Source organism: Myxocyprinus asiaticus, chromosome 45 (assembly GCF_019703515.2).
Source record: "Myxocyprinus asiaticus isolate MX2 ecotype Aquarium Trade chromosome 45, UBuf_Myxa_2, whole genome shotgun sequence".
In the NCBI taxonomy this organism is placed as follows: Eukaryota; Metazoa; Chordata; class Actinopteri; order Cypriniformes; family Catostomidae; genus Myxocyprinus; species Myxocyprinus asiaticus.
This window is the reverse complement of record NC_059388.1, coordinates 27,902,237-27,927,748: the sequence shown is the minus strand read 5'-3', so window position 1 is coordinate 27,927,748 and position 25,512 is coordinate 27,902,237. Positions and strand designations below refer to the sequence as shown.

Here is a 25,512-nt window from a genome sequence, read left to right as displayed (position 1 = left end):
TTTGTGGAGAGTACTGGAATAGCTACCGTCTAAGTCATTGGCGTCCTCTTGTGGTGTTAAATAAAAATACCATTTGGACGTTGATGAATTCATTTCAGTTTTAGCATTGTGTGCCCTCATGTGGCCAACAACGAACACTGCATCCTTTAAAATCACCCCTTATTATTTTTATATAGCTAAAAAAAAATGTGTGTGCCGAAAGTTTGAGAATAAATATCTACAAACTTTTCATTAATGGGGGGGGGGGGATTGCCACCACAAGAGGGCGCTAAAGCACCATCCTGACCCAGCACCACCCTCCAGTGCTGTGTACTCAAAAGACCCCGTTTTCAAAACGGCTTTTGTGCAAGAATGAACACAGTGTTGTTTTGAAGACAGATATCCATTAAATATTTTCACACGAGGCCTCAAATCGACCTTTATTTTTAATATTGCTTCTCTCTCTCTCTCTCTCTCTCTCTCTCTCTCTCTCTCTTTAGGAGTAAACCAGTTAAACTTCAGCTGGAATTTTTTTTAGCAAATGCCTGAACAATTTAAATATAAATATCGATGGTACTGCACAAGGTTTTATAATATTAATTAAATATGTTATGAAAAAAAAAAAAAGAATAAATCTCTTTGTGAGAAGATTAGATTTTGTTGCTTCAGAAATGAGGAAGTGTAATTTTTGCCTTATTCTGCACTCTTAAAGGACAGTTTTAGGACACATATCACACTCCTAACATTGTGATTTGTAGGAGTGTGAGAGGTCATGGTCACTGTGTGGTTAGTATGTCTTTTGTAACTCCAGTGTATAACTAAAACTTATGCAATACGTCTCTTGTACAACTCACAAGATTTGTAACGTATCATTATGTAACGTAGATGTCAAGAGGATGTCATCACATTTTTCAACAATATCTCATCGTTCACTAATGATAAAATATGTGCACACATTCCAGAGTGCACAAATGTACCAAACATGATCCAAAAAAAAAGAAAAAAAAAAAAGTTGTTTACTCAGTAATCTCTCTCTAAATGATATTACTGGTGAAATGTCACTCTGAACAAGTCTTGTGTCCGCAAGGAACTAATTGTGTGGAATTTCATACCTAAATGATTTGGCTCCATTTGTGTTCAGAGGCCATTGAATATAATGAGCATCTGGGATGCTGAGGTGAGAAATATGCACTGTAAAATCATTCCTGAGTTGTGACTCAATTCAGAGCCATCTGCCTCAGATCTGTCCTTCAGTCATTTAGTCTTTATTTCTCTCATTCGCCCTTTGCCATTATATCGACTTGACAAGATCCTTTGAAAGTGTATAGACATTCATTTTCACTTCATTCCATAACTGTAACTCAAATATTTGTATGTGTCCCTGGAAGTGTGATCGACAGGCATTGTGTTCTGGTTGCAGAGGGTGCAGTACATCATGGACAGAAATGGATGAATGTCAAAACACTGGGGGTTGAAGGAGTGTGCTGCTCCAACCGTGACAATGGGCTCCATTCTTCTGCACCAAACAGTGCTGCTCCAAACGAAACTGTCATTGTCACTGTACTCGGCTCTCCTAAACAGGCACCACCAGCTTTGGGAAAAATCAATCAAAAGAAAGAACTTCTATAATTAAACAGAGGACAGCTTCACAAAGACATTATAAACAGAACTGCAAGTGTTGCACTGAGTAATAGATTGCATTAGGTAGCTGTGAATGATTATTATCTGCATTAGTGTTGGCCACAAATGCCACATGTGGTGTGTGATGTATTTATAAATATGATTTAAGCCATTCACAAGTTTTGAGGATTTAGAACCTAGAAATTATACCCAGTTATAGAGGAAGAAACAGCAATAATGACTAGTTGCTACTGTTTGGGCCTGAAATAACTAGCTGATGTTTGACTGTGAGATGTGGATGACATCCTGTAATTATTCAGTCATTTCTGGGAGAGGAAAGAGTGTCTGCTGTGCTTTCATGAGACACTTGTCAGTGTGGGGTTTTGACAAAGTGTAAACATTTATTTTAAACCTCTGATGCATGAATCATAAAATCACAAAAGAATGCTGGGTTCAATGCAAGTTAAGCTCAATCGACAGCATTTGTGGCATAATGTTGATTATCCACAAAAAAGAATTTAGACTCATCCCTCCTTTTCTAGAAGAGCAAACTTTGAGGCTTCAGTGAGGCACTTACAATAGAAGTGAATGGGACTATTTTGGAGGGTTTAAAGGCAAAAATGTGAAGCACTTGCATTAACCCTTCTGTTAAAACCTGTGTTATATTTGAGCTACGCCGTTACATTGGCATGGCGGCAAAGTTGTAAAACTGGATATAACTTGACACAGAAAAGGTTAGTGAGCTATTTTCATGCTAACATGCATATTGTTAACAGTCAGTAATTTAATGTTTACGAATTGGTTCCGTTCACTTCACTTGCATTGTAAGTGCACTGTAACCCAGAAGTCGAAATGTATTTTCGTGGTAATTGACATGCCACAAATGCTGCAGATTGAGTTGAACTTGTATTGAACATACTTGAATTGTAATGTTCCTTTAATGCTTTTCACTTAAAAACAAGAATATAATCATCCCTGAATATTAATGATGAATATAATCATTATTCCACCCCCTCCCCTCCAAACAATAATGCATTCTGAGAGAGTTGCACATCTGTGCACTGCAATAGATTGCAAAGAAGATAGTAAATATTCAAGTGATACATGGCGCATCAACATTAGAAGATTTAGTTGTGTTGTGCTGTCAAATATACAGGATTATGATTGATTACCAACTTAAAATGAAAAAATACACAGAGACATGTCACAGAATGGTGTAAAGTGCCATGTTAATACTCTGATCACAAGACCACCAACTCTTCTTGGCCATCGGCCATAATCCTGTGGTGCAGTCTGTGAAAGAGCTCCACAGTCTAAGAACAAACACAGACTGAGGTCATGACAGGACAGACTGGCATGGTCAACAAATGCCAATCAAGCATGTGTTATCTGTCTTAATTGAGTGTATATAAAAGTACAGTATAGTTGTTGATCATTTCAGTGCCACAAAAGCATGCCAACATGAGATGATTAACGAGGAAAGAAAGAAAGAAAGAAAGAAAGAAAGAAAGAAGGAACTCCAGAGCTTCTCCCTTTCTCTCGTGAGAGGTGGGAGTTTACCGTTATAAACACAGTCACAGCCCCTCAGGGCAGCAACAGTTGGCACAGACGAGCTACAAGGACACACACAGACCTTTTGGGATTTAAACATATACAGACTGAATTTAAATCATGGCAGCGCTGTCAGGTGGAGAGCAATGCATCAAATACCTCTTATTCGTCTTCAATTTCGTGTTTTGGGTGAGTTTAATACACTTTGCTTCTGATTGTTTAGTCTGCTAATCTGTATTTAATGCAAATATATTTATTTAGTGCCTTACAATGGATAACTGTTTAATTGCTTTCAACAAATTTCTGAAAACGATGTTATTTTAAAATTATTTTAAGCTTAAAAATAGGCACGCCCAATCCAAGTTGTCGTGCCACCTTAAAGTGTAGGCTGATATCTGCTTACGTCGAAAGTATTACATTTATTTGATACTTTTGGCGTTTCGAAATAATAAAAGTTCATTCTCAGAAGCAACCTACTATGGTAATAGATTGGCTTATTAATATTAATATTATGTAACGGAACATTCGCCCAGTAGGCCCTCTTGATTGGCTGAGAAGAAGACATTGGACTGTGAGCTTACCAAGGAACGGCAGTATAAGCTAATTAATATTCATGAGGTATGCCTTTGCCATAGTACGATTCGCAAAAGTTTGTGTATGTGAATGTGTCGGCGAATATGCTGTTTATGTCGGTGCTTGCACCAGTGGGCGGGGTCCAAGCTAAACCGTACAAGAACCATTTAGCAACTTAGTGACATTTATTTCCAAAGAGCATATATGACACATTTGTGCGTAATGGTTGTGATTCATGAGATGTTTTGAGAAGTTCGGGACCTAAGAAAACGGAACACCCATACAATATACCTAATGTTTCATGAGAAGAGGAACATGGCCGTTTTTTATACCTGTTTCTAAGCAACTAAAGCACTGAGCCATCCCATAATTGAGATAAATATTTAAAGGAACATCCCGGGTTCAATACAAGTTCAGTCAACAGCGTTTGTGGCATAAGGTTGATTAACCATATGCGTAATTTTAGGTAGGGATGATAGGTAGATGATAGATGTCCCTATCAACTTTCAGTAAATCGGAAATGTCCCGACCAACATTTGGACAATTTTATCACACAGAAAATACTTTAACTTTATACTACAGCTGTTTTTATTTTTTATTAAATGTCCTAAGTATAATTATTAATGTGTAAATTATTGTCCTACCTCTTCTAAAGTGGTGCATTACGGAAGCTCTGAACCGCATGCTGGAAAAAAAATAAAATAAAAATAGTGAAAAAAAAAATTATCTTTTCAAAAAAAAAAAATGTGTTTTTCTCTCTTCAAAAAAAATTTTTTTTCTCTCTTCAAATTTTGTTTTTGTTTTTTCTCTCTTCAAATTTTTTTTTTCTCTCTCTTCAAAGAGAGAAATAAAATGCAATACCAACCTTGGCCACCAGGTGCCACTATCAGTAAACATGTAATCTTATGCAAATAATGCTTTCTCTGTTGCTGTATAGCTGAATAATACATTTATTATTTATTTAAGGGTTTGCAAACCTTAATCAAGAAAATCAGGTTACATATGTTTGATATGGCATTCGTTGTCATGTATCAACTGGAGTTATTTTTTTTGTTTGAAATTGTTGGTCTTTCTAAACCATCTATACCGTTTGCTCAGTGTTACATGGTGGAAGCGAAGGAATGTAATGCGGAAAACGGGAAACATGGGGAAATTATTATTATGTCTGTCCTTTTGAAGTGTTAGGGGTACATCTGTTAATGTTAATATTGTTGTAAGTAAACGAAAAGATCATTTATAAATTAAATCCTCGTGACTGAACGGGGATGTCATGTGAAGACTTTCATGGTGGAATTTAAGTATAATAATATATTTTAATATAACAAGTTGTCTATGCTTTTAAAACACACTGTCTACTGCAGAAGTGAAGAGTTCCAGATGAAGAATGTCAAATAAATATCCAAATATTGTTGGTCTGTCTAAACATGAGTTAGACAGTTATGCCGATGTAAAATGCTGATCCCAAACAAATTGGTGAGGGGTGAGGAATCACCTATAGTATCACTCCCCGGGTTTTTTATTTTTTTTATTTATTTATTTATTTATTTTATTTTTTTTGAAGAGAGAAAAAAAGAATTGTAGGAAGAGAGAAAACAATTTAAGACTTAGGCTCAGGAAGGAACTGAGACACAATTTTTGTTTTGCACTCGTATTTTTTTTCCCCACCGTGCGGTTCAGAGCTTCCGTAGTGCATAAACGGTGTTGTCACGTGGCAACTGTTACTTTTCTCAGCACTGTTCAGGATGCATCACAGTCTTCAAACAGTTTTTATTTATTATTATTTTCTGGTGATTACATGGGCAGATTTCCATTGGTATCTTACATCCAATCCTGAAATTAGTAGATTTAAACAAGCATACTTTTCATGGGGGCCTGGGTAGCTCAGCGAATAAAGTCGCGAGTTTGAATCCAGGGTGTGCTAAGTGACTCCAGCCAGGTCTCCTAAGCAACCAAATTGGCCCGGTTGCTAGGAAGGGTAGAGTCACATGGGGTAACCTCCTTGCTATTGGTGGGACGCGTGGTGAGTTGTGCATGGGTGCTGCGGAGAATAGCGCAAAGTCTCCAGACGCGCTATGTCTCCGCAGTAACGTGCTCAACAAGCCACGTGATAAGATACACGGATTGACGGTCTCAGATGTGGAGGCAACTGAGATTCGTCCTCCGCCACCCAGATTGAGGCGAGTCACTACGCCACCATGAGGACTTAGAGCGCATTGGGAATTGGGCATTCCAAATTGTCGTTGTTGTGGGATTACAAGGTTTAAGGTGTTATGTCGTCATGGAAACAAAGTTATAAAATTGTATAGAACTTACACAGAAAAGGTTAGTTAGCCATTTTATCACACTAAAATCACGTTAGCACACATATTGTTAACGTCTTGAGGCTATACTTTGGAAACATTAAGTATTTTAACATTTACAGATTGGCCCCAATTGTAAGTTCCTCACTGTAACCCAGATTTCGCTTTTTTTTTTTTTTTTAAAGAAACGTTGGGATAAGATGAAGAATACATTTGTGTGGTAATCAACATTATGCCACAAATCCTTTTGATTGAGCTTAACTTGTATTGAACCCGGAATATTCCTTAAAAGGGGTCATGACATGCATTTTTTTATTATTTCGTTATGTTTCTTGTGGTTTATTTATAATATATATATATATATATATATATATTTTTTTTTTCCTTTTTTTAAATTAACCATAAACAGTCATATATTTGTAAAACATGATAATTTTTAACCCTCATTCTGATCAACTGTCTGAAACACTCATTTTTGGGGCATCTTCTCCTTTAAGACTTGACAGTAAATGGCCACTGTTATGATTGACCTGCACTCTCCTTGCCATCTCACTGCAACTGGGTGGGCTACAGAAGTGATAAGGTAAAGTCGGCATTAATGTGTTGTTGTGGAGGCGATTACATGTAAATGATATCACAATGTGAAGGAAGAAAAGAACAAGTCGTTTTGGCAGCTCGATTTCAACAAATGCTGTTTTTACAGTGAGGAGGAAGTTTTGAGTTCTGAAACTTACAGTTTTCATAGTACAATGACCTATATATAGATTTGATTCCTTATGTCATGACCTCCTAAAGTTTGCCCTAGGAATGAAATTTGATAGCACATATAAATTTAAAATCTCAGAGAAGTCAAGTCAAGGGAAGCAAAACCCCTGCTTTACCTTAGGAACTTTGAAACAAGTGTGTTCACATTACATCCCAGCAAACTGATCCCCAGTATGCATCTCAGACACTGTTGGATCTTCTGGACTGTCTAGGCTGAGATTCTAAACCACACCCGTCCTCAATGTGCTGCCTTCTACCTGACCTCTGTCTCTAAAACCCATCTCTTCCCTTCTTGAGAGAGAAAAGGTGTTAAGCAAAGGGACAATGACATGTTCTGAGTTCCCAATGGTGCTGAGGGGCAGCTTGAGTTACGTCTCACACAAACAAGAGAAGTTAAACCCGATCAGCATGCTGTTGGTGCAGGTTTGGCAACTGAAGTGCAAAAAATCTCTAAAAAGCTGGATTGTTTTGTACTTATTCTTCCCATGTAGATAGTCTGTGCATATGTACTCCTGGTTTGACTTTGGATTGTGGTCAGTGCTTTTCCACCAGACCAGTTATTTAACTAAGCGGTTTGTAAGCTCTCATCTGTGTCCTGCCTCCACACTTCCCACTGAAACAGTAAATCCACCCCTCCTCCTTTTTGCTCCTCCTTCCAGTTCCTCACAAAAAGGCCAGGTAAGTCATAGGAGGGTGTGGCCTGCTGGAATTTTTTTTTTTGTTCATTCGCCCTGTCTTAAGGGTGGGAAAGAAGCACATTTCAGGCACTCCATATCAGGTGTTTTTCTCGATACTGCACTGAATTGTACAGTTTAGCCATGGCCGCAGGTGGACTTCAGTGTATTAAATACTTACTCTTTGTCTTCAACTTCATCTTCTGGGTAAGTATTTTTCCAACATTACCTCAACACATGTTAATTCAGGTGTATGTTTGAGGAGTAAGAGTGTAAAAGTGACTTGACTTAAAGTGTGTAAAGCCTGCTAAAGATGTTTGTTTGGAGGTTTTATATACTCTTTTTGTTTGTTTCCTTGCCTGATGGTTTGTTTTGTTTTCAAACTCCATATATCCATATCAGAAACAGTTCAGGACAAACTTTGCTCTTTAATAAAAAAAGTTACTTGAGGTACTTTATTATCCTGGTGCCCTATCTATGTTGTCTACAATTTTCACTTTGAATTAGGCCAGGAAATATGGCTTCCCTGTTTCTCACTCTCCTGTTTATAAAACTAGACTGGGAGAAGCTGTGGTAGAGGCTGTATTTCCTGAATGATAGAATCTAGTTAAATCAAACATAGAATGATATAGGGCCTAGTTGTCACTTAGAAATGTATAACTTCTCAATGGTTGAAGAGTTTTAGTAGTGACTGATTTGTTGGGACTGGTCGAACCTTAAAAGACTGAAAATATGTTCAGTAAATACCAAAAAAAAAAAAAAAACAGTTTTGAGCTTGAATGCAGGACACATGAAAACAAGAGCTGAAAGATGTAATGAAGACATTTAAGAGAAAATGTGTATGTAAAACTAGAAATAAAATAGCAAACTGATAATGGCAAAAATAAGGTTCTTTATAGGCTAATTGTACCACTTGATATTTTGGGTTAAACAGAGATAGAAAATTGACCTTCGTGAACATTTTAACCACGGTTAAAATGACTTGACTAAAATGTGTCTTGGTGTTTAGACTTGGCCTATGTTAGCATTGTGGTGAATGAGCAAATTAGTAACGCTAAATCCACCTATCACAACTAACTCCCGTTCTGTGGAAACATAAAGGATAAATTTGGGAATGTTTGGGAAAGGCCACAACACCCCTGACAGTGACTCACACTGACTCAGAGCTCATGTTTGTGACTGCATTTTCCACAACAGAAAAAACGTTTGGCAATGGAGGATTGCAACCCTGTTAGTCAAGTGCCAAAGATGCCTGTGTGTGTGTAGGGGGGGAAGGGGTGGTTTAGCTAGTATGGTAAGTTTCTGTGGATTCATTGCATCACTGGTAAAAGGACCTTAGGAAATGCACAGACCCACCCTTTGCAAAAATTCATAGAAGGTTGAATGAGAAGTTGAAGTACTTTTACATGCTCACAACAGTTAAATTTAAGTAGAGACATAGTGGCTTCTGACCTGATGTATGAAATACCCTCCCTTACTGTACATAAATTGAAAAGAATTACAACCTATAATCAGTGGCGTAGCTAAGGATGGGCCGTGGTGAACCTGGACCCACCCAAATTAGACCCAGGCCCACCCAGAATATCAGAGATATTTTTTGACATATATTTGAATAAAATAGTAAAAAAAAAAAAAAAAATCTGATTTCTGAAAGTGTGAAGAACTGTTTGAATGTGTCTCTTCTCTGTTTGATTTGGTAAAAAAATAAAAGTTGGGTGAAAACTTGGTCAATCCATTTTTATTGAGGTCCACCCAAAAGTAATTTCCTTGCTACGCCCTTGCCTATAATTAAGTTATTTACTAAAGCTGTTAGCCACAATATGTGCAATACAGTAATTACCAAGAATATAAAACCTTAATCAACTTCAAGCTTATTGCTTGTATAACATAAAATCAATATGATAAAAGACGGAATAGGAATTGAAGAAACTATTCTATCACATAGTAATGGAGTTTTTATGGCCACATCCGAACTAAACCGTTTTTCTTTAAGTTTTCAGTTTCATAACGTCATCATTTTCCTAAGTATACAGTAATGGTGAGCATCTTCGAAAAGCTCAGTTTTCGGTGGAGGAAAACGCTTTTCCAGTGTGGATGAGAGGCGAAACGTAGCGAAATTGAAGTGTTTTTAAATTAAGAAGTATTAGGCCATGTCCACACAAATGTTTTAACATTTGAAACCTTTGTTTTCAGTGTCTTTAACAACCGTTTGCAATAATGGAGATTGTTTTAGTGTTGGAAAATGGCATTGCACTGTGGATGAGAAGCAAAAACTTATCAATTAAAAAAAAAAAAACATATCGGTGTGGACGTGGCTTTATGCGGCCTTAAAGTGGAGTCGGAAATATCATAGTTACAAGCACTTAAATGATTGAGCAAAGTCGTACTAGTGGGGAAACTCCAAATTGTAGATGATACCCGAGTTGCCGACTTGTGATGTTGGAAGGGGCGCATCGACATGAAAGATAATGGAAAGCAACAATTTAGCAATTTCAATTTCTGTGCTATATTTCATTAATAATCATTTGTTTGAGTCAATTCATGTCAAACTTATGATTCCCCCTTTATATTTTTATTTTTTTTATGCAAATTAATTATTTGCTAGGTACCATGCTTTTATAAATCATATAGGCCAGATAAAAGTGATTATTCACCAGTACATCAGAAAAAGAGCTTTCTTTTAGTTTGGCTTCTCCCATACTTAGTTTCTGACTTGAATGTGTGACACGTTGTAATAACGAATGCCCAACTTGAACTTAGGAACTTCTCAGTCGCACTAGAAGTTAACTGTTGAGTTTAGACGGTTCAATTTAACTGCAGGACATTTATGGTTTCCAAGTGAAAGAAACTTGGCACATTAACAGACATTAGAATGTTCAGTTAAATGTGTGTGTTTATCTGCATTTTAGATCTGATTTTACAACAGCTTTGAACACCGCTCATCTAGACAGAATTGAATGTCGGAATCTGTTTTAGCTGTAAAGAATTATAAAGGGTGCTTTTTAGTCATGTGCAATGTCTGTTAGCCATGGGTTGTTGATTAACTTTAGGCTGCGAAAACATGTAGGAGGACGATGATTACAATGCAGTGTTTGGGGTATTAATGGAGTGTGACAAGATACATTCAAGATACATTGTGTATTTTTGCTTATCTCTTATCTCAGTGTTTGCTCTGTGGAAGTGAGACCTTGCATTTGGTAGAAGACTATCAGGTCGAACAGCTCATGTGGTTTCACAGTTTTTTTTGATGGCATGAATGCATTTTCTCTTTGAGGCCTGTTGGACTTGATTCTCTTAGAACAAGAGTGAAATATTTGGTTCTGTGCCTCACTTCCTGTATGTTCTGCCCTTGTAAATAATGCCAGGCTTGGCCTGCCGCCATGCTTCCTTTTATGTAAGTGCTCAGTTTGGCAAAGTCTGTTATAAGATGGAAACATGCATTCAGTTTAAACTTAACATTATTTTCTTTGTTTCTTTTATCAGCTTGCAGGTACTGGAGTTTTGGCTGTTGGACTCTGGCTGCGTTTCGATGAAAGAACAAAAGGACTTTTCACTGGAGAAGGCTCCCCGTCTGTGTTCTACACGGGTAAGATCTGGCCTCCCAACACCCTCAAAACTAAATATCTAAATCTGTTCCCCATCCTGAGTCCTGCATAGCCCTGTTTTTTTTTTTTTTTTTAAACTGTTATCAGTGTGTCAGAAATCAACACTTGAATCCCAAAGCATCACATGCCTACCCTTATTGGCTGCTGCATCATGTCTTTGTTAGCTAGTGTTTTGGTATGATGGTAGTCATGGGAACATGCCACTCCCATTTCCAGATCAAACCATGTCATTTGAATGGTGCGCCATAAACACCTTGATATATGAAAATGTGAAATGAAAACAATGGATGACAATTTACAAGTGTAAAACAGAAAGACAAGAGTTGTACCAGTTAAATGATTTTATTTCATGATCTAACCCTTCTGAATTAACGTTAATACTAAAAGTCATATATAAACCTGTCTTTACAAAACTTACATTTTAGAAATATTAAACCAATGCCTAACTTCAAACCAAATAGCTTTACTGCACTAGACATATTTTTGTAGACTATTGCTAAAACATGTCCAACATGAAAGCATGAAAAGCCGTCCTATTCTTCTGTAGGGTGTGTTTGTTTATATGAAAGACTGAATTCCTTGCCAGCGTCTGTGGTTTGCAGAGAAAGACCACAAAATGGCACCCAGCAAAATATAGTTTAAAATGAAAACCAACCCTTCAATAAACACATCACTCTAAGAGAGTAGAGATGGGCTTGAAACCGCCTGAAAACAGTGACATGAAGTGGACCAGTGCTGCTGTTTTTTTTTTTTGTTTCTCGTGTTGAGTTTGTTAGGTTTGTGTCTGCATGGTGTATTTCAGGGCAGCTCTGTTCGAGTTATAATGGCAGTGTTGTTTTGGATGAGGCTGTGTTTGGCCCACACGATGCCAGCTCTCTGCACCTTCCCATCATCCATCACAGAGCTGCCTTTCTTCTCTTTGCCAACAGAACCCGCATTGTTTTCTTCCTTCCCACATTCTTTTGTTTTGCCTTTGTTTATTTTCCTTTCTCAAGCATTGTTAGGATGCTTGCCCATTACCATCCCTGAAACATGATAAAATCAGTCAGCAAGGGTCCAAATTCCTATCAGAGGTCTGAAAAATGAGTGACAGAGGGCTGTTCTGCAATGCCAAATGTCCTAATGAAGCAGCTGGTATTGCAACGTTTCTATGGATACAGTAAAGTGAAGTTTTTGCATATTTTGCATACTTCTGTCTTATTTAAACCTGTTTTCACTGTCCCCATTTTCTGAGCTCAGGCCTGAATTGGACATACTTAATATTAATGGCTGTAGTTCATCACCTCTTTGTATTACAGTCATAATTGTGGTCTGTTTTGACAGAAGACACTTGTAAGTTTGTACGTTTGTTGCCCAGATGTCAGAATTCATTAAAGCCATAAAGGAAAAATGGTTTTAAAAGCTTAAAATTGATAGGAATTGATCTGCAAATTATTTTCAAAATATATTTTTGTAATAGCAGATATATGGGTAAATGGTAATAGTAACGCATGTGGTGTTTCTATATAATTTTCTCCTATTTTAGGGGTTTACATCCTTATTGTGGCAGGAGCCATCATGATGGTGGTCGGGTTCCTCGGCTGCTGTGGAGCAATAAGAGAGTCATCATGCATGTTGGGACTGGTAATTAACAGATCATTTTGCTTTGCACGTGCAAAGTCTTTGCAGAGTGACATTTCCATATTTTTGTTGATGTTCGTTTAATATTATTATTTTTATTTTTTTTCTGTCTCCAGTTCTTCTTTTTCCTGCTGATCATTTTTGCAGCAGAGGTGGCTGCTGGAATCTGGGGATTGTCCAATCAGGACAAGGTGGGTGATGTTCACACTTCATACTGATGCTCTATGAAATGGGTCTTTTTTTCTCCTGTTACTCAGTGTCTTCTATCTCTCTTCCTTCTCAGATTGTGTCAGATGTCCAGCAGTTCTACACACAGACATTCAACAACTACAAAGATTCTAAGCAGGAGGCATTGAGAGAAACTCTGCGATTGATTCAGTACGGAGTAAGTATCAGTGTTGATGTTACATTTTTCATTAACTGAAATAAAAATCTAAACAAAAATACATTTTTTGTGACTCAAACTAAAATGGAATAAAAATGATTTCAAATGAATTCTTAAATGCATGGGTGCTTCACCAAACATTTTTACATACCTTGGGTCTTCAGCAAGCCGACAAGTCATATATATTTATCACAAACAGATCTACAAAATGTCCAGATAGTGTACAATTTCAAGACAATTCGAATATGATAGAAAATAATATATATAGTGTGTAATTTATTTCTCATATCAAAGATATGATGCAAAAAATATTAGAACTGGATTTATTACTTGCATACTGATATTAACTCTAAAAAAATGTATAGGGTAAAGAGGGTGGAATGAGGTCCTGGGTCACTAAAGACCCAAGTTATGCATTTAAGGGTTAGTTTTATAATAAAGATCTATAATAACCCTGGAAAGTGTTCCTGTTAATGGTTATGAACTAAAACAGTGAAACCATTTAAAAAAAACATTAGGTAAATGATCAATGCTCTTAAGTTTTCTGGACAACCCTTTTCTGTGTCATTTTAGTTACAGTGCTGTGGACCAACAGGAACGGCATTTGATGGAGCAACTGAAACCTGTCCGAAAAAGGAGGGACTTGAAATCCTTGTCACTGCGGTACCAGAACCTCAATAAACAACAAAATAAGACTCCAGAAAAATGTTTTCATTTGAAGTGTCTTTCCATGTACAGTACTGTGTAGACACTTACTTTATTGCTGCTTTTTTGCCCCAGAGCTGCCCAGATGTTATTAAGGAAGTCTTCACTTCGAGGCTTCACATCATCGGAGGAGTTGGGATTGGCATTGGGGTGATCATGGTGAGTAAATGTTTTAAAGGTGTAATGCCCTGCTCCCCTGTACATTTTAGTAGATTGTTCGTTTTGAACCGTGAAGCTTTGAAGCTCCAGAGCTCGTTGTGGAGAAAGCTGCTGAATTTATTAATTTATTTTTTTTTCTTTCTCTCATTGGCAGGTCTTCGGGATGATCTTCAGCATGCTGCTGTGCTGTGCTATCCGACGAACCCGGGACATTGTATGAGCTGTCCTTGGCACAACAGCCTGTTTTCTGCTATGTATTTATCTTTTTGTGAATGTATGTGTGAGTCACTCCCCCTTTATCTTTTAACAAAGCCCAGCATTAAACAACCGAACTAAAACTGTTACAGGCCAGGCATATACTGGGCAGAAGGATTAATTGCTGTTGAGTACCTACATATTAATGTCCTTGTTGAGTCCATTTTAATTTTTTGGGTGTTCTGATTAATATTCATATTTGCCTGTTTGAATGTATGTGCAAGCTTCTGACTTTTTTTTTTAAATTTTATTTTATTTTTTAACATTTTAAGAAATGGCTTATATTATTATTTTTGTTTATTTTCTCTGTTCCAACATCGGTGTATGGAGAGAGTGTAAAACTTTGAAATTACAAATAAAGTAGTTGATAACCACTCTCTGACTGAATGAAGATGAATGATGCACCACATTGTCCTTTGCCGCTTTTCATCCCAATTTTATTGTTCATAATTGTATTTTTCCAAATATCAAGATGTACCCCTAACAAGTTTAGTTTGTAAAACTTTATTGCCAGTAAAATTCACAACATAAAACCTTAAACTGAGAGTTTCATTTTAGTGTAGCAAAGTACCAAAAATACCGTTGCAATAATGGTATCATGAAATGAAGCCATTTAGATTGCACTTGATCACTAAAAGTGGATTATTGCATGGCTTTGAAAAAGACTTTGAAAGTTTTTCTAAGAACAGACATTATAACTGAATCTTTGACACTTTATACAAAATGTTCATCCATTTATTAGTGGCACTTTTGTTTTTTAACAACCTTAAAGATCAAAGAAAACCCAAACAGCTCCACATAATTAATTTGCATGATAAAACTAAACTTCCTTTTGATAGTTTAAAGAACTGAAAATGTTTTATTGTCTAATCCCACTGTGACTTTTTTTGTTTAATTTGTTATATCTATAGTTTTAAGAAGCAAATGTATATGCAAAACTAATATGCACATAAAAAAGCTTGATTGGCACAAATCTACATTCATGTTTTGCTTTTTCGTTTTTTCCCTTTTTTTCCTTTCTTCTTGGTGGCTCCAGGCCAGCCAAAGCCTCTAAACTCCAAGCAGTCCACTGCATTATGAGAGATGTAGTAGACGTTCTCCATTGCAGCAGGACTCAGAATATCCACCTCTGTCTTTGTAGATTTGGCACTTATGGACCTTTTCTTAGAAGATTGCTTCTTTTTGCTTTTGATGGCAGGTCTGGCACTTTTAGACCTTGACTTTTTAGAACCTGGAGGCTGTGAAATTTACATTATGAGGGGGAAATTTTGGTATATAGAAGATCTGGTGTGATAGAAATCGTAAAGGATTTTCACCCATTTATCCCTTTTAGCAAAATGTAAAAAGTCTAAGGGTATTTCTTACCATTATTCAGTGCCTCCCTCTTACACAATAGTTAGATGCTTGAATACACTGGGAAAAAAAGTTATTTAGTAGAATCAATCATGTTATCAAACCAAGAAATAAATACAGTTTCCTTCCTGAACATATTAAAGCTGTCTGCATGGGTTGAACATGTGATCACTCCACATGCATGCTGCATCAGGTTTAGCTAGATTTTAAACTTTGATTAGAACATTTTGAAAACCAGCTGTAACAGAAATTCTACCCCAAAGACTGTCCTACCAGAGGGTTGCCGTTCCAATTCAGTGAGTCTCTCTATTTGGATCTTCGGCTGTGTTTATTTGGGGTTGTCCTGGTGATCTCAGCCATGGGAGTTTCTGCATGGAACTCGTCGACCCACACTAGCTTTTCAGGTTTGTCAAGGATTTTTCTTCTTCTTTTTTTTTTTTTTTTTTTTTTTAGTTGGTTCCACCTCCACATAATTTTAAGCTCCTAAAACACAGAAAAACCACTTGGTAATGTATTAGTACTTTAGATTTACATTCATATTCAGATACCGAGCAATACCTTCCTTGAATTATGGCTAGCCTGTTAACGGCTTAAAAAAACTTATTAACGTTTATTTTATAGAATGCGGTTCTAAAACATTGGTCGGCTAATGTTGTTAGCTAACCAATCAAATTTATTGTTATTACATGGAGGCTCAGAAATCCGAATCCACGATTGAGCTGCATTAAAATCTCAGGACGTTTATACACTAAAAAACTATAAGCATCTAAATCTATTAATTCCAAGGATTTGTAAAAAAAAAAAAAAAAAATACAATTAAAATATGCGTCATTATTGTCTATGAACTTATTAAATAAACCACCCTATACAATAACCACAATTGATTGTAATTGGTCCACCTTGAAAAGCGCTGAGAAAAACAACAGGTTCCACGTGGACGATGTCTACGGCTGGATATAATAATAAAGTGACATGTATCGCAAAGAAAGCTGAACAAATTTAGGATTCTAGGATTGGTTTTAGTTTGACGAAACCCGACAAATCCAATCAGACTTCATTATGGTTAAGTAGCGTTTTGACGCTGGTTATCAACTTTCTTTATCAACTCCCGAATTTGATCCATTTTTTTTATCATTAGTTTACAAGTTGCAGCGGTGTAATTCACATAAATCGCCACTGGAGGGCGTTTGTAGGGTTGTAATTCACATAAATCGCCACTGGAGGGCGTTTGCAGCGGTGTAATTCACATAAATCGCCACTGGAGGGCGTTTGTAGGGTTGTAATTCACATAAATCGCCACTGGAGGGCGTTTGTAGGGTTGTAATTCACATAAATCGCCACTGGAGGGCGTTTGCAGCGGTGTAATTCACATAAATCGCCACTGGAGGGCGTTTGTAGCGGTGTAATTCACATAAATCGCCACTGGAGGGCGTTTGTAGGGGTGTAATTCACATAAATCGCCACTGGAGGGCGTTTGTAGGGGTGTAATTCACATAAAGCAACAGATCTTGTGAAATTAATCGTATGCATCTTGTTACTCATATGACAATGATACCAAATTGTAGACAAAGAGGATTCCACAAGACTGGGATTGATAGACCTCTTTATAATTTATTAGACTTTTACATAAATTCACGACATTCACTTACAGTGTATTCTGTACAGGTACAACAAATCATTGTACATAAAATGTGGTGGTGCTGTATTTGGCGTGATTCATCATAGGTAGTTTAACTCAACAGCACCTTAATTTAGTACAAAACAATAAGAATATAAAAACAGATAAGGAAATGGCATTGCAAGACAAACCCTGTAAAAAACAAACCCATGTGAGAACACTGAAGTGCAGGCTGTATGAATAATCTGTACGACACTGAGAAACAGAACAGCTTGTCTCATCTCTCAGTAGTGATGCACAAAACCTTGTCATATAACCTTGACAGAGAATAAGACACAATTAACAAAGAGAGTGTTAAAAACCAGCACCATTTAGTGAGTGATGTATGTTTAGTATGGGCAACGGTAAAGTCACCAAGGACACTTTGAATGTGTTTTGTGCTGCTCAGGGGTCTTTGTGTGTGGTGATGTGCAGTGCTACATGTGGACAAAAAAGAACACTTACACACTTCCATTTAAAACATGATACCAGAGAGAAACAATATAATAAGTGCATTTTTAACACATCAACTCTGGAGAAAACAGAGGTAACAGTACCTTACAAACTCATGAACTTCTTTATATTTAAATCATGTATAAGCACAAAAGATGACACACTTTTAGAGTTCTACACAATGAGTGACCATATAAATAAATATGAACAATTTCAGAATAATTTATACGTTAGAATTCTGTATTTGTGCAGTTATAAAGTGTGCTTCAGTTATTGGAGAAGATACTTTCATTCCATACACAGGATTTCATATATATGCTCTTTACACATAATTACCAAAGTAGAGTCACCATTCCATATAGCGTATTCACGTATATATCTGTATTTACAAGCATTCATTTACAGAACAGGAACGGTAGATCCAATGCTTTGAGTACTTGTGTGTTAATTATCAGTTTATTAAGGACCAAAAGTGTCTCTCACACAAACAGCACATCATTAAAGGGATAGTTCACACAACAATAACTATTCTGTCATCATTTACTCATCCTCAGGTCAAATAGGTCATTCTGTTTGGAGCAACATGAGTAAATGATGACTGAATTTTCATTTTTTGGATGCACTGTCCCTTTAACTCTGTGATAGTTGTAAATAATCACAGCTGCATCACTGGGCCTGTAGCAGACCTTCCCACTGGATTGGATGGGAAAACACCTCTCTTTCTAGCCACATCTCGTAGCTGTAATGGAAGTCTTCCGGCAGGTCGACACGCTGACCCAAAACACTTTGGAGGCAATTGTCTACTGGTGTAAATTCACTATTCTGATTCTTATCGTAACGGCGTGTGTTGAATTTCTCTATGCTCTCTCGAAGTGCACACTCCTCTGCCTGGAAGTCCCACGGCCGAGCATCAATGTCTGAGAGATGAGAATAAAATAGAGAGAGATAATAGGTATGAGCATCGAAAGCCATGAGAATATCTAATCTGGAATATTATGACTCATGTTTCACCATGGAAATGACTGGCTCAATCAAGATGCTCATTCATTTTCTTTTCTTATCTGATACTTTTATGCAAAGTAACTTAAAGTACACCTATTACATTACCTGAAGCTACCGGAGGTATAGTATCGTGAAAAATGGCACAATGGTAGTTCATGGATCAACCCTGCTAAGGGTTCCACGTCACATCACCCCTAATTTGATTATGTACGAGTTTCTGATTTTTACCATTCCCATACGCCCAGTCATCGTTGAGCCGATGTCGTACTTTCTGGTAAATGGCAGACATGGTTTTCATGTTGCTCTTTCTCCACTGGCGGCCCAAATACTTGGTCTGGATCTTGAGGAGTTTGAGAACGTAGAGTTGCATCATAGCTTGTTTGACCTTTAGTGCCCTCTTGAGGATTGGAGCAGACTTAAACACCACAAGCATCTGTGATGGAAAAGATGATTGTATTTTTTGTATTCTTTCCAATTAACTTTCAATCTCTCTCTCTCACCATAGTTCTGGAATGTTTCCACTTGGTGATTTTGTTTAGGATCCTAAGTAGGTTGATGCAGGAGAAGAGATTACGCCAGCAGAATTGATTACTGTCACCAGCTTCCTGTTTACACATATACACACACCTTCAAAAACTGTCATTAAAATCTCTTCTGTGACCTTGTTTACAGTTAAACAAATGCTAGAAAATAAATAAAAGTAATGTTTTGTAAATTATGTGAGAAGAAATTACCAGACTTTCAGCTGTAAGTTCAGGCATTTCATGAACCACACAATGTGGGAAATCTAGGGCACATATACTGCCAACAGAAAACATGACATGTTTAAAAACATCATGTACTCGTACACATGTTGGATTGATTGAGTGCAGATCTCAATGTCCTCTACCTGTTTTTGGCACTGATGTAAGACATGATGTTCTGGTTGAAGAATTTCAGGATGAGAGGTATGCAGTTGGCAAAAACCAGATGTTGCGCCACATATTCAAACTGTTCATGACCAAAACAAAACGAAAGACACATTCATTACATCTTATCATTTCAATCCATTCGTTCACCTGTCTGTCTATCTAAATCTTTAGATAATGGTGAAAACATGTTACAAATACCACTGAGTTTGGACAGTCAGTTTGGACTATAATATCTACAATTAACTGCCAACTTCCCTCCATCTCTGATGGGCAGGAGAGCTGTTTTCATTTGTAATTTCCTCAAATTCATTCATCTGAGACGCACACTCAAGTGTGATTTGTTTCCAGATGTTCTCCCAATGATCGCCATATTCTCAGTTTATCACAGCTTTAGACATTAACGGGCACAGTATGTCATAAAGCACTGCTACAGAAGCAGTACAGGGCTCTGTTACCCAGAATTAATGGAACATCAGCTCAGCAGGATATCTGTCAGTACATCAGCAATGCTGACTGCAGTTCTTGTTGTTTAATTTGAGCGAATGAGGGATTGAGTAAATGAGAGAGAGGGAAGGAAAGGAAGATATCTGTGATTTCATTTTAGTAACTGATTTTTTAGTGCTGAATTAAAGCTTTCACTGGAAGTATGAGAAAAGGGAAAAACGTTCAGTCGTTCAAGTCACAGTGCAATCTAATGATCAAGACTGTTCCCACTGTTATTTGATCAAAGTAGGGTGTTCATCCCATTACTAAGGACAGGTATTACTCCTCTTAACACCTGCAGTGATCTTTTTTGCCACTTCCACTCTCCTCCAGTAGAGGGCACCACTATGACCCACTTACAACCACCCACGATAATTTTTCATAATCGTTGTCGTGCTCATCATAAAGGATTAGGCTGTGCTGACAAGATGAAGCACATCACATTTTGGAACACTCTGTTCTTCACAGTTTTTTCCCACTTTATCGTGATGTAATGTTTCTGTTTCTTAATTCGTTCTCTGTGGATTTAATAAACGTGCATATCGTTTGATGTAAGCGGAGAAGCATCTGAGAGTGGGTTTTATTGGCTCAGCTGAAGAAGATGGTCTAGAATGTTCTCTGCAATGTGAACTGCAGTCGGTACGAAACAGGAGGGATATAGGGTCCTGAAGTCTGAGACCACTTGTGAAGAAGCTTTGATTTGGCATTCTTTTCTAATTTAATACAAAATTCTTCATTGCAATTTTGAAAAAGTGTAAAAACATACGTATTTGAGCTATAATGGACTAAGTAGATAAGGCTTTGGAATATACAGTGATATTATTTAATGATATTATTTGGGGAAATTAGCTTTAGCTAAATAAATTAATATGTCATGAACAGTTCCAGGTATTTTGGAGTTTGCACATTGGAGCTTGCAGGCTTTCTGATTTGCACGTAGATATCAAAAAGGTAAGCTTTGCATGGCATGAACTCCACAAGTTTGTGCAAAACTTGATGATCCACGTTCAGTATTGGTTGTAATCTGATTACAAACTACTTTATTACTGTAATCCAATTACTTTTTTAAATTATTGTAATTAGATTACAGTTACCAACTTTATAGGGATAGTTCACCCAAAAATTAAAATTCTCTCATCATTTACTCACCCTCATGTCATCCCAGATGTGTACGACTTTCTTCTTCTGTTGAACACAATGCGATATGATAGGTGTGGCTGAGAAACAGATAAATATTTAAGACCTTTTTTACAAATCAATCTCCACTTTCACATTCTTCTCCTTTTGTTTTTGTCGATTCGCATTCTTTGTGCATATCACCACCTACTGGGCCGGGAGGAGAATTTATAGTAAAAAAGGACTTAAATATTGTTCGGTTCTATCATATCACTTCTGAAGCCATGGATTTAACCACTGGAGACTTATGGATTACTTTTATGCTGCCTTTATGTGCTTTTTGAAGCTTCACATTTTTGGTAACCATTCACTTGCATCGTGTGGACCTACAGAGCTGAAATATCCTACTAAAATCTTTGTGTTCAGCAGAAGAAAGTTAAACATCTGGGATGGCATGAGGATAAAGCATAAGAGAATTTTCATTTTTGGGTGAACTACTTTTAAAGAGCACCTATTATGGTTTTTAAACGTGCCTAATTTTGTTTTACAGGTCTCATACAATAGATTTACATGCATCCAAGGTCAAAAAACACTTTAATATGCTCATAATTTAAATTTCAGCTTTACCTTTTTAACCCAGTGTCAAAAACGACTCATTCAATGATCCGTTCTAAAGGATTCATTCTAAACTCCTCCTTTCAGAGAGCCTACTCTGTTCTGATTTGTCAGATGTCCCAGTCTGTTGTGATTGGTCTACCGCTTAGTGTAGTGTTTGAGGGCGGGTCAAAGCTGTTCGCGAGCAGCCATTGAAGACCAGAGGTGGGTTTTTTGTTACCAAATTCCGTAGGTTAGTACATGAAGTAAATCTGGAATTACTAATGACTCGTTTCAGGTGTTCAGAATCGATTCTTTCTTTTGGGAGTCAATAACTCCATTTGTCGTGCACTTTGATTTTTGAAACTTTACAGACTTTTTTTACATTCACAAACAGTTATATAACACACTACATGAAAGGTAATATTTGAAAAACCATAATAGGTGCTCTTTAAGTGCATAATTTGGGTTAAACAATTTTCTTAAATAATTTTATTTATGTATCATTATGTTTGCGTTCCTGTGACAGCTGAGGAGTCACTAACATGTCATTGTAAGTGGAAATGTGTGGTGCTAAGAGTTTAAATAATGCTACATCCAAGCAGCTAGGTGTCAGTGTAAGTCCAAGATGGCACAAAGGCAAAAGTTAATGAATGCACCTTTAAGGAGGAAACATAGACATTATTTCAAATTCGTTGAGCGGAAAAACAAAACTTTTGTGTGAAGTGTTTTAGAAAGTAACTTGTGAATAATTTTTAATTAAATAATCAGTCAAGTAATCTTATTACAGTTTTAAAGAAATAATTTGTACTTTTTTGCGTAACTTGCCCAACACTGTCCACATTATCCCAACATAATATGAGAATGTTCCAAAGAGCATTTTGTGTGCTTCAATGGAAGCAAAGAAATCTGACGTTTGTACTAAGGTACAAAGCAACATGACCCCCCCACACACATAACTTTGTTTATTTCCAGGTTAAAATAATTTTGAAAAATCCTACATTTTCCATGTGGTCTCAGAAATTTGGACCCCATTGTAGGTTCAAAACAGACTCTAAATCCTGCCTTCAATTTCAAATATGAAAGATTTCCTTTGTTTTTGACCTATTCAAGCTATCCTGCTGTAATCGTGCTATGCATGTCTCATTGTCGTCTCTCTCTGGTTCTCTCTTTCGTTCTCTTCTAATGAATGGTGTGCTTTGACAGTGAGCCTATCAGAAGAGCTCAGGGGCAGTCGAGTACAGGAGATCAGAGAGAAAAGAGGAGAGAGAGGAAAAGGAAATCAAGAGAGACAGAGGGATGCTCTGACCTGATATATGTGGTTGAGTTTGAAGTGTTTGAGCAGCAGCAGCAGGAGAGCAGAAATGGCTTTGACGATAATCTCCTTGTGTCTGTTGACATCAATGCCCAACTTCATGCTCTGGAGGACAGTGATTCTGTTTCAACACAAACACATGAAAGGGTTGCCTGTATGCCTGAAAACAAACCACAAACTGCACTGATCTTTTCACACACCTTTTAAACACAGAAATGAACACGTCCACAAATAGACATCAAACACAGAGTCCTAGTACTGTGTATGTGTGTGCAGACTTACGGCATCTCCTCGGGCAGAACATCGGCGAGGATGTTGATTGAATCTGTCTTTGCTTTAGAGGTTGGGGCAGCAGCCAGTAGCAGCTTCAAAAGGGCAATCTAAAAAGAGACTAACGTTATTACAACATTCCTAACAGGTTTGTCTGCAATGCAGCACGCAAGTTACAAAATCCTCCTTTAAATAATACAAAATATTAAACCATTAAGAATGTTATCAAATTAATTACATGACACCCTGATTAATCAACTGAATTAATCACAAATAATCACAAATATCAATATTTGCTCAGAAAAGCCCCTAAATGAAGATAATTCAAAGACATTACAGTATTGTGGCAGATGAGTAAAGCATTGAATAGACAACTTTTTCAATAGACATTGAAAAAGTTGCTTTAGAAGTCAATATATTGTTTGTTTGTTTTTGTTTTTTTATATATCATTGAACATATGCCTATGAATGGCCTACATTCTTCAGCAATTCATTTTGCAATCAAGTTTACCAATCTGCCGAGGCAGACGACTAGATGTAGGTGCTGTTCACCCAGGACACATTCCGTACTGTATATAATGATGTCTAGGCTAAAGTGTGAGTGCACACGGCCGGCCCCCAATCGGGCGAATCAGCCGAGGAGAGGGATAAGGCCGAGCCGGATGCGGCAGTTTGGGAGAGAGAGAGCCACACGCAGATTTAGTGTGTGTTTATGTTTGTGTCTTTTTAAGTTTTCATTAAACATTATTTTGACTGTTCAGCCAGTTCCCGCCTCCTCCATGCCCAACATAAACCTGTTACATTCATTAAAGTGGACGGTCGCTGCAGGGCTCGTTTGGTGCACTATGTTCACTGGGATTCGCTGATTGGTGGAACATTCTCTTCAGGATCATGGGTGGTGTAGTTCTTCACCAGAAATTCCACTATTAAAGACGATTTTTTTTTAGACAGGTATTTTTAAGCTTTGACAATCCATAAAAATGGTAAGTCTGTCTTTAAAAGTTATCATTAATAATCAATTCCCCTATTGAAAAAAAACGAATGGGATTTTTACTTCTGGAACCAGACTGTTGCGCTCTATAATGGGAACTATGAACACTTCAATTAACCAGTGATATAGTCAAGCACAATCTGAGTGCATAAAAATACATTAAATGAAGGGCCACTTACTACATACTGTGAGAGGCTGGGCAGCATTCCAAAATATAGAATCTCTGCAGGTGTCTCTTGCACTTCCTCATCCCCCTAGCCAATCAAAAAAGTAGATGACTTTGATTGGCAGCTGAACGAAACAGTAATAAATGCGAATCAAAGTTGAGCCACTTACCATAGTCATGGGGCACTGCTGTAGCTCATCCTCTCTCTTGATCTGGACCTCTGCTATGGAGACATACTTGTGCTTGAGAGAGTAAGAGAGAGAGAGTGGTGACCGAGGAGGGTTTAATCTAGACTGTGATTTGCTAAAAGAACCCCAATAGAATATGTAGACCACTGGATTCACTTCAGCTGCATATCTGTGGCAACACTGCTGCTTATCCAATTGTTCAATAAATATCGAAAACTAGGCAAAATATCCGAAGCACAAGTAGCTAAGAGAAAATTCATTAATATTGTCTCTTATTAATAGAGATGCCAACAATTTTTGGTTATGTCTCTGATGACAATTAATCTGCTAGTCAACTACAAAGGAGGAAAATATAGGGTTGAGATTTTTTAAGGAAATGTGTAATATAATTCCTTACCAGTTTAAGAGTCTTTACACTTTCGTGTATGGGCCGGGGCAACCCAACCAGAGTCTCAGTGTCACTGTAAAATAACATCAGAAAAAGAGAATATACAGTCTAAACAATTAGGCTAATGATGATTTAGGTGACCATCATCATTATTATTCTTTGACTCAAAACACTAATGGCATAGTTTAAAGAGACAGAGACTTACTTTCCCAAAGTGAAGCCAATAAATTTATTTCTGCTGGTCTCCAGGAAGTGTTCAATGTCTTTCTCTCTGTTGGAGAAAGTGGGTAATTGACTGCACGTGTTTGTTCAGCTATAGACCTTATTCAGGGCAGATGCCATATTCAAGTTTTTTCAAATGTAACAACACTTAAAATACACAATTCAGCTTTAAAGTTTTTTTCTCTCTTTCTCATCTGCATGCAGCAATGGAG

General features: G+C 37.2%; 3 protein-coding genes across 8 annotated transcripts in view; 1 reads left to right on the top strand and 2 right to left on the bottom strand.

Annotated features, from left to right (window-relative positions):
• The first annotated feature begins 3,168 nt into the window (after window positions 1-3,168).
• cd9b (CD9 molecule b) lies at window positions 3,169-14,566 on the top strand. 2 transcript variants are annotated; one of them, XM_051688135.1, is made up of 8 exons: window positions 3,169-3,339; window positions 10,946-11,048; window positions 12,593-12,690; window positions 12,804-12,878; window positions 12,971-13,072; window positions 13,646-13,735; window positions 13,853-13,936; window positions 14,091-14,566. In XM_051688135.1, exons 1-8 carry the CDS (start codon window positions 3,271-3,273, stop codon window positions 14,154-14,156), a joined length of 687 nt encoding a protein of 228 aa, XP_051544095.1. In that variant the 5' UTR covers window positions 3,169-3,270; the 3' UTR covers window positions 14,157-14,566. The 2 variants fall into 2 exon arrangements, with proteins under 2 accessions (XP_051544095.1, XP_051544097.1); XM_051688137.1 differs by lacking the exon at window positions 3,169-3,339 and adding an exon at window positions 7,503-7,669.
• On the bottom strand, window positions 14,424-16,107 carry LOC127435025 (small lysine-rich protein 1). 2 transcript variants are annotated; one of them, XM_051688138.1, is made up of 3 exons: window positions 15,818-16,107; window positions 15,557-15,604; window positions 14,424-15,429 (listed from the first exon to the last, which is right to left on the bottom strand). In XM_051688138.1, the coding sequence occupies exons 2-3, from the start codon at window positions 15,557-15,559 to the stop codon at window positions 15,172-15,174; spliced, it is 261 nt and encodes an 86-aa protein (XP_051544098.1). In that variant the 5' UTR covers window positions 15,560-15,604; window positions 15,818-16,107; the 3' UTR covers window positions 14,424-15,171. The 2 variants fall into 2 exon arrangements, with proteins under 2 accessions (XP_051544098.1, XP_051544099.1); XM_051688139.1 differs by having other exon boundaries at window positions 15,557-16,107.
• Window positions 16,108-17,135: 1,028 nt separating this feature from the next.
• The window catches only part of LOC127435022 (striatin-interacting protein 1 homolog), a 30,701-nt gene continuing 22,324 nt past the window's right edge, over window positions 17,136-25,512 (bottom strand). For all 4 annotated transcript variants that reach the window (XM_051688134.1, XM_051688133.1, XM_051688131.1 and 1 more), the window contains 11 exons: window positions 25,284-25,349; window positions 25,088-25,151; window positions 24,673-24,744; window positions 24,516-24,590; window positions 23,358-23,455; window positions 23,070-23,196; window positions 19,546-19,646; window positions 19,391-19,457; window positions 19,157-19,261; window positions 18,885-19,089; window positions 17,136-18,571 (listed from right to left, as the gene is read on the bottom strand). In XM_051688134.1, coding sequence (XP_051544094.1) covers window positions 18,321-18,571; window positions 18,885-19,089; window positions 19,157-19,261; window positions 19,391-19,457; window positions 19,546-19,646; window positions 23,070-23,196; window positions 23,358-23,455; window positions 24,516-24,590; window positions 24,673-24,744; window positions 25,088-25,151; window positions 25,284-25,349 — 1,231 coding nt within the window. In that variant the 3' untranslated portion in view covers window positions 17,136-18,320. The remainder of the gene's footprint in view (window positions 18,572-18,884; window positions 19,090-19,156; window positions 19,262-19,390; window positions 19,458-19,545; window positions 19,647-23,069; window positions 23,197-23,357; window positions 23,456-24,515; window positions 24,591-24,672; window positions 24,745-25,087; window positions 25,152-25,283; window positions 25,350-25,512) is intronic.